This window comes from Macaca nemestrina, chromosome 3, assembly GCF_043159975.1.
Source record: "Macaca nemestrina isolate mMacNem1 chromosome 3, mMacNem.hap1, whole genome shotgun sequence".
NCBI classification, from domain to species: Eukaryota; Metazoa; Chordata; class Mammalia; order Primates; family Cercopithecidae; genus Macaca; species Macaca nemestrina.
Window position 1 is genome coordinate 119,480,835 of NC_092127.1, and position 9,067 is coordinate 119,489,901.

The 9,067-nt window shown below is 38.1% G+C and overlaps 1 protein-coding gene and 1 long non-coding RNA gene across 2 annotated transcripts in view; one reads left to right on the top strand and one right to left on the bottom strand.

Moving 5' to 3' along the window:
* LOC105463553 (signal recognition particle 72) overlaps positions 1-7,572 on the top strand; it is a 35,511-nt gene extending 27,939 nt beyond the window's left edge. The window contains exons 18-19 of the mRNA XM_011710731.3: positions 5,002-5,161; positions 6,200-7,572. Coding sequence (XP_011709033.1) covers positions 5,002-5,161; positions 6,200-6,377 — 338 coding nt within the window. The 3' untranslated portion in view covers positions 6,378-7,572. The remainder of the gene's footprint in view (positions 1-5,001; positions 5,162-6,199) is intronic.
* LOC139362383 (uncharacterized) overlaps positions 1-9,067 on the bottom strand; it is a 33,630-nt gene that overhangs the window by 11,121 nt on the left and 13,442 nt on the right. The window lies entirely within an intron of this gene.

Consider the following 9,067-nt stretch of genomic DNA (forward strand, 5'->3'; position numbering starts at 1 on the left):
TTTTTATCTTGACTATAGCTAACATTTAATTTTATTCTATTACTTTAAAGATTGCAATTTACTAGTTTGCCTAGATTCAAATTGTTGTTCCCTCTTTTACTCTGTGACTGTGGACAGGCTATTTAATATACCTGCCAGAGTTTTTCATATGTGGAATGGAATATGATAGTATGTATCTTGTAGTATTAAATCAGATACTACATGTAAAGTTCTTAGAGTGGTGCCTGGCACAAAAGTAAGCCCTTACACATTATGATGTTTCTGCTACACATAACTACAAAATTCCATCAAACTAGCTTCAGAAAATTTACTGTTTATAAAGTTGGCAGTCTAGAGGAATGTTAGCATCAAGGTTGGTTGACTCAGTATTTCTCTCTCTTTGTTCTGCTGTCCACAAAACAGAATCCCATTAGAGTCATACAATGTATACTGGAAACAGTCAGGGCCACATACTTGTCATTTATATTCATCACAACAAAGAAGCCCTCTCCAGATTTGGCAAGTATTTCTCATTAATCTGATTTGGCCAAGTAGGTCAGTGTCCAGCCTTGAATTATTAACCAGGGAAATAACGTGCATTGATTGGCTTGGGGTGTGGCTTTAATCTCTGGAAAACTTGGGTGACATTACCGTGCTTTGTTTTACCTGGTCAGATGTTATCCTTGGAGCCACCCAAGTTCCTGAGGTTTTGAGGAATCTATTATATAAATCAGGTTATTTCTTGATTTTGCTCTCTGCCATCTTAGGATACGGGTTTCCCAAGACTTAGCTAAGTTTATTATTACTCCTCCATCTGTTTTCCAGCTACCAAAATTTTATTGACAATATCTTTTCTTCTGTTCTTCCTTTAATGTGTTTTATTACCATTTTAGTGGAGTTTGAGGAAGGTACACAAGCTAATGTTTGTATCCATTTCACTGTCTTTAACTGGAAGTCTTGTTGGTTTGTCACAGTACTTGAAAATTGGCAAACATTTAATATTTGTTTTGTGTATTAGTAATACTGCAAGGAAACAGCTGATAGCTGTAGGTGGTAATAACCTAAAATTTTACTTTCTTTTCTATTTTTGTAGTTTCCAGATGAATATTTTTTAAAATTTACAAGTGACATATGCTTATTCTAAAAACAAAGGTAGTTGATACCTATCATTATAGAATGGCATAAAGAGTGTAAAATTCCCTGCCCAGAATTCATGCTTGCGGCTGGGCATGGTGGCTCACGCCTGTAATCCCAGCACTTTGAGAGGCCAAGGCGGGTGGATCGTTTGAGGTCAGGAGTTCCAGACCAGCCTGGCCAACATGGTGAAACCCCATCTCTACTAAAAATACAAACATTAGCTAAGCATTACTCATGCGTGCCTGTAATCCCAGCTACTCAGGAGGCAGAGGTAGGAGAATTGCCTGAACCCGGGAGGCCGAGGTTGCAATGAGTCGAGATCACGCCACTGCACTCCAGCCTGGCAACAGAGTGAGACCCTGTCCCCATCTCCCAAAAAAAACATGCTCCCAAAGACAATTACTTAACATTTTTGTGTGTGTATATATGTATATATAGAATCAAACATATATCATTAGGTACTGAAAGTTGAACATAATATAATTTGTTTTAATTTTCACTTTAGACTGAATTGTGAAGAACATTTTTCCAGATTAATAGATGCACTTCACTTTATTTATTTATTTATTTTGAGACAGCTTCTCGCTCTGTCACCCAGGCTGGAGTGCAGTGGCGCGATCTCAGCTCACTGCAAGCTCCACCTGCCAGGTTCACGCCATTCTCCTGCGTCAGCCTCCCGAGTAGCTGGGACTTCAGGCGCTCGCCACCACACCCAGCTAATTTTTTGTATTTTTGGTAGAGGCGGGGTTTCACTGTGTTAGCCAGGATGGTCTCGATCTCCTGACCTCGTGATCTGCCCGCCTTGGCCTCCCAAAGTGCTGGGATTACAGGCGTGAGCCACTGCGCCTGGCCTGCACTTCACTTTTTAACCCAATTGAATAGGTTGCTATACTGTAGGCATATTATAATGTAATCATCTTCATTGCTAGACATTTAAGTTATTTTACTGTCTTCAAGAATATCAGCCCACCCATACCTTGCCCTATCCATCTTTAAAAAAAAAAAAGAAAGAAAAAGAGCGTCACAGAGAATATTCTCTTCTTAACTTTGTTTCTCTTGGGTTTCTGCATGATAAATTTCTAGAAGTCTATAAATTTCTAATGGTGCTGTCAGATTAAATTGCTCTCCACAAAGGCTATACCACTATACACTTCTCCTAATATAGTGTTGGTGAGTGCTGCTTACCATTTCACCAACACTAGGTATTACTGCTTTTAATATTTACGAGTCGGATAGAGTTTTTTACCCTTCTCATTTTTAATTAGTGAGGGTGAACATCTGTTCAGAAGATGAATTACTTTCCTTTCTCCTAACCTACCTTAATTATAACTGAGTCCATTTTTCTTTGAGTGATTTACATATTGATCGGCAAGAATTCTTTTATATTAAGGATTTTTTCCACTCTTCTGTTATATACTTTGTATTTTAAATTTTTTCTTAGAAATATATTTTTTACTAAATAAAGATTTTAAAATTTTTATATAGATGTATCTGTGAAGTCTTTTTCTTTATGGCCTCTGAATTTTTTTGTCACGCTGAGAAATAAGGCCTTTTCCCCCTTCGATAAAATTCAACACCCCTTCATGCTAAAAACTCTCAATAAACTAGGTATTGATGGAATGTATCTCAAAATAATAAGAACTATTTATGACAAGCCCACAGCCAATATCATACTGAATGAGCAAAAGCTGGAAGCATTCCCTTTGAAAACCGGCACAAGACAAGGATGCCCTCTCCCACCACTCCTATTCAACATAATATTGGAAGTTCTGGCCAGGGCCATCAGGCAAGAGAAAGAAAGAAAGGATATTCAAATAAAAAGGAAGTAAAATTGTCTTTGTTTGCAGATGACATGATTGTTTATTTAGAAAACCCCATCATCTCAGCCAAAAATCTCCGTAAGCTGATAAGCAACTTCAGCAAAGTCTCAGGACACAAAATCAATGTGCAAAAATCACAAGCATTGCTGTACACGAATAATAGACAAGCAGAGAGCCAAATCATGAGTGAACTCCTATTCACAATTGCTACAAAAGAATAAAATACCTAGGAATACAACTAACAAGGGATGTGAAGGACCTCTTCAAGGAGAACTACAAACCACTGCTTAAGGAAATAAGAGGGGACACAGACAAATGGAAGAATATTGCATGCTTATGGATAGGAAGAATCAATATCGTGAAAATGGCCATACTGCCCAAAGTAATTTATAGATTCAGTGCTATCCCCATCAAGCTGCCATTGACTTTCTTCACAGAATTAGAAAAAACTACTTTAAATTTCATATGGAACCAAAAAAGAACCTGTATGGCCAAGAGAGTCCTAAGCAAAGAGAACAAAGCTGGAGGCATCATGCTACCTGACTTCAAACTATTACTACAAGGCTACAGTAACCAAAACAGCATGACACTGGTACCAAAACAGATATGTAGACAAATGGAACAGAATAGAGGCCTCAGAAATAATGCCACCTATCTACAACCATCTGATCTTTGACAAATCTGACAAAAGCAATGGGGAAAGGATTCTAGCCATATGTGGAAAACAAACTGGACCCCTTCTTTACACCTTATACAAAAATTAACTCAAGATGGATTAAAGACTTAAACCTAAGACCTAAAACCATAAAAGCCCTAGAAGAAAACCTAGGCAATACCATTCAGGACAAAGGCACAGGCAAGGACTTCATGACTAAAACCGCAAAAGCAATGGCACCAAAAGCCAGAATTGACAAATGGGATCTAATTAAACTAAAGAGCTTCTGCACAGCAAAATAAGCTATCATCAGAGTGAACAGGCAACCTACAGAATGGGAGAAAATTTTTGCAATCTACTCATCTGACAAAAGGCTAATATCTGGAACCTACAAAGAACTCAAACAAATTTACAAGAATAAAACAAATAACCCCATCAAAAAGTGGGCGAAGGATATGAACAGACACTTATCAAAATAAGACATTTATGTGGCCAAGAAACATGAAGAAAAGCTCATCACTGGTGATTAGAGAAATGCAAATCAAAACCACAATGAAATACCATCTCACATCAGTTAGAATGGCAGTCATTAAAAAGTGAGGAAACAACAGATGCTGGAGAGGATGTGGAGAAATAGGAACACTTTTACACTGTTGGTGGGAGTATAAATTAGTTTAGCCATTGTGGAAGGCAGTGTGGCAATTCCTCAAGGACCTAGAACCAGAAATACCGTTTAACCCAGCAATCCCATTACTGGGTATATACCCAAAGGATTATAAATCATTCTGTTATAAAGACACATGCACACTTATGTTTATTGCAACACTGTTCACATTAGCAAGGACTTGGAACCAACCCAAATGCCCATCAATGATACAGTGGGTAGAGAAAATGTGGTACATATATACCATGGAATACTATGCAGCCATAAAAAATGATGAGTTCATATCCATTGCAGGGACATGGATGAAGCTGGAAACCATCATTCTCAGCAAACTAACACAGGAACAGAAAACCAAACACTGCATGTTCTCACTCAAGTGGGAGTTGAACAATGAGAACACATGGACACAGGGAGGGGAATATCACATACCGGGCCTGTGGCGGGGTGGGGGTAGGAGGCTAGGGGAGGGATAGCATTAGGAGAAATACCTAATGTAGATGACAGTTGATGGGTGCAGCAAACCACCATGGCACGTGTATACCTATGTAACAAACCTGCACGTTCTGTGCATGTATCCCAGTATAATAACAAAAAAAAGTAAGGCCATTTTGCCTGCTAGATTATACAAATTAAACTTTCCCAAATTCATTTCCATTTTAATGTTATTTATTCCCAGGCTTAGAGACATTGTTTAAATCAAACTATCTCGAAAATATGATACATCTCTCTTTATAATTGTTATGCAGGAAAATTGCCTAAGAATTATGACCCAAAAGTTACCCCAGATCCAGAAAGATGGCTGCCAATGCGAGAACGTTCTTACTACCGGGGAAGAAAGAAGGGTAAAAAGAAGGATCAGATTGGAAAAGGGACCCAGGGAGCAACTGCAGGAGCTTCATCTGAACTGTAAGTTATTGCTCCACAATTGAGGGCACTTAGAACATACATTGTTTCTGAGATTGACTCAAGGCTACTAGTGAGAATTTAATATATATTAAGTATGAGAAATGTAGTGATGTATCTTTGATAAATGTTTATACTAATGTAAATGAAAGAAAATATATTGCCTTTTTAGACTAGTTTTTCCTTTAGTTTTTACAATACAGTCAAATAGTTTTAAGTATTTACAATATAATCAAATATATATTGTGAAATATATATAGTAAAAACTATTTGTATTATAAAAACTAAAGAAAAGTCTCAAAAGGCAACTAAATACACTGAGTCATTCAACTAAATAAATGCCTAGATAAACAGATGTAAATAAATAATATGACTAGAAAGAAGTGTTAGAAATGTTAATACGTTCTGTATGGTAGATGAGAGGTTATTTTAAAAATATTTTTTCTGGCCGGGTGCGGTGGCTCACGCCTGTAATCCCAGCACTTTGGGAGGCCAAGGCAGGCAGATCACCTGAGGTTATGAGTTCAAGACCAGCCTGGCCAACGTGGTGAAACCCTGTCTCTATGAAAAATACAAAAATTAGCCTGGTGTGGTAGTGCGCACCTGTAATTCCAGCTACTCGGGAGGCTGAGGCAGGAGAATCACATGAACCCAGAAGGATCACGTGAACCCAGGAGGCAGAGGTTGTAGTGAGCTGAGATGGCGCCACTCCTCTCCAGCCTGGGCACCACTGCACTCCAGCCTGAGGGACAGAGCAAGACTCTTGTCTCAAAAAAATAAAATTTTTTATTTTCTACGCTTTCTAAAAATTGGCATGCGTATCATGTTTTACTTTTCTTCAATAAAAACAGTAAAAATGTTATTCAAAAGAAAAGTCAATAGGGAGTTGGGGAGCTTACCTTAAAAGAAGTAGAAAATATGTTAAGTGTGATAAGTAAAATGGGTTAAGTGTGATAAGTAAAACCCATATACATACATTTTTATACTCTCCCTTTGTTGAATATATGAGTGACCAAAAATGATCTGATCTAATGATTTCAGGGATGCCAGTAAAACTGTGAGCAGCCCACCCACCTCCCCAAGACCTGGCAGTGCTGCAACAGTATCTGCCTCTACAAGTAACATCATACCCCCAAGACACCAGAAACCTGCAGGGGCTCCAGCAACAAAAAAGAAACAGCAACAGAAAAAGAAGAAAGGTGGAAAAGGTGGCTGGTGATGAGAATATTCTTGTTGCAGGCTGTTTTTAAACTAGTCTCAGTGACACTAGGAATATAATAAAGGTAACACAGCAAGAAGCACAGAACTGCTCCCTCTTCATCTCCATATTTTCATAATTTCTTGTGTTTCAGATAGGGAAACATCTTCCTCAAAGTCTGCCTAGTGAGATATGGCCTACTGGTTGCCTCATAGCTTTGTACAGATTATGAGGACTGAAAATAATTGGGCATTTACCCATCTTGGTATCTGTTGTATCCTTTATCTGTGTGTGCTGATTCAATCTTTTTTCGGTTTCACATACCTTATCTAAGGTTTCCCAGGATTTAAACAGAAACTATTTCTACGATTTCAGCTGGAGTCTGAAGATACTTGTTTCTGTTCAAGTCCCGCTTTAAATTATGTCTTAGGAGGCCTTAGGAGACTGAAAGTGGAATCTTCTGAGCATTCCTAAATATCTGCTTAGAAATATCATGTGATAAAGAGGGACCTTCTTAATACTTAACTGATGTTCTTCACTTAATTAAATGGATGGCCACAAGAAAAATAAAGTAAATGTCTTAAATAATTTAACCATAAATTTTCTGTCATGTGATACTGGAATATGGGATTATTTTCATATTTTTATATATATATGACTCCTTTGTGCCCCATGTCATTTTCAGATTATGTAACATGCTGATACAGCACCAGGAAAGAACTCAAGGAAAATATATCAATGTAAGAAGTTGACTCTTAGACCTAGTGTTCTGAGGTCAGATGGGTTTGGATTGTCTCAATCAGAAAGATTAATGACTATTATCAAGAACATGAACATTGGTTTCCTACATAGAGAGGAAATCAGTATCTGAGTTTGCATACCAGGCAGTATTAAAATCTGACAGATCTGTTTGGCCCATTGATAGATACTCAAATGGTGTCTCCTTCTGGTTATGGATTTTGACCATTGATTACCTTTCTCAATGTAATGAAATATTTTACAGTCAATTTGTGGTGTAAATGTTGCTCTTGTCTTTCCTTGCTTACAAACTACTTTCACATTGAACAGCTGTGAGACAGACACATTGAGATGCCTGCCCTTGTTAGTATTCATTTTATGCTGCCCAACATATCATTTAATTTAGACTTAGAAGTATTTCCTTGTGATTATATTACTCTGTCCTTGTTAATAAAGTGCTGCTGTGTTTGACTCTGAACGTAACTACCAAAACTTCTTCAAAGAGTTTTTTTATAAAAGACTTTCCTCCTTTACAAGAAAGAAATGGGGTGCTGCCTTTCTGTTCAGTAAAAGCAGAATCTGCAGTGGCATCTAAACAAGAGATCCTTTTTAAATACAAATGATGTATTGTGGCATAATACTTTTTTGAGCTCTACAGAGAACAGTCTTTTGGTAATAGTGACAGATATTTATTACTTCTGAATATATACCCCATTATAGGAATAACTGTTACTTATTTAGGATTCCATCATTGAAAATTTTAACCCAAGGCACAGCAGTGAAATTTACAGTTCTCAATTTAGTTGTCATTATTGATAGCATTAGTCATTGCTGAGCAACTGAAACTTCTGTTCAAATAAAGTTTTAATTGTCAAATGAAGTATAATACATGAACCTTCTAGAAATATTTCTTCTTTTGGATAGGTCTTTAACCAGTACATATATATACTTTGTCAAATATATGGATGTGTATGTGTACATTTATAAAAACCAGTATGGATACATCCATTCACTGTGGTACATTTTAAAATAAAATATTTTAGCAGTGAATATGGATTAAGGTGTTTTGGGTGTTGGCATTTTATGGAGGACTTCCTGGTTAGTATAACCAAGAATTTTCTTTTAAGCTGAGTATCAAAATTGTGTGTACTGTCCCTCTTAGTAAACTCACAAAACTAATCTAATGGGATTGAGAGATTCGGTAAGTTTCAGTGTAAACTTCACTGAAAATTCATCTTGGTGTGTGTATAAACAGAAGTAAACCTTTGAAAAAGTGATTAAGCATAGCAATTCCAATGCTATTGGGAACAGCCAACCTTAAAAATCATTGCATCACTCAAACCTTCTGGAACCTGCCATTCATTGTTCCTTACAAGTCTATTTGAAACAGATACAATGAAGGAAAATAAGTTTATTGCATTAAAAAATAATTGTGGCCGGGCACGGTGGCTCGCACCTGTAATCCCAGCACTTTGGGAGGCCGAGACGGGCAGATCACCTGAGGTCGGAAGTTCGAGACCAACCTGACCAACATGAAGAAACCCCGTCTCTACTAAAAATACAAAATTAGCCGGGCATGGTGGCTCATGCCTGTAATCCCAGCTACTCGGGAGCCTGAGGCAGGAGACTCGCTTGAACCTGGGAGGCAGAGGTTGCAGTGAGCTGAGATCGTGCCATTGCACTCCAGCCTGGGCAACAAGAGTGAAACTCTGTCTCAAAAAATAATAATAATTGTGCTGGACAGGTGCGGTGGCTCACGCCTGTAATCCCAGCACTTTGGGAGGCTGAGGTGGGCAGATTACCCGAAGTCAGAAGTTCGAGACCAGCCTGGCCAACATGGTGAAACCCCATCTCTACTAAATACAAAAATTAGCTGGGCGTGATGGCGCACGCCTGTAATCCTACCTCCTCGGGAGGCTGAGGCAGGAGAATTGCTTGAACCTGGGAGGTGGAAGTTGCAGTGAGCCGAGATC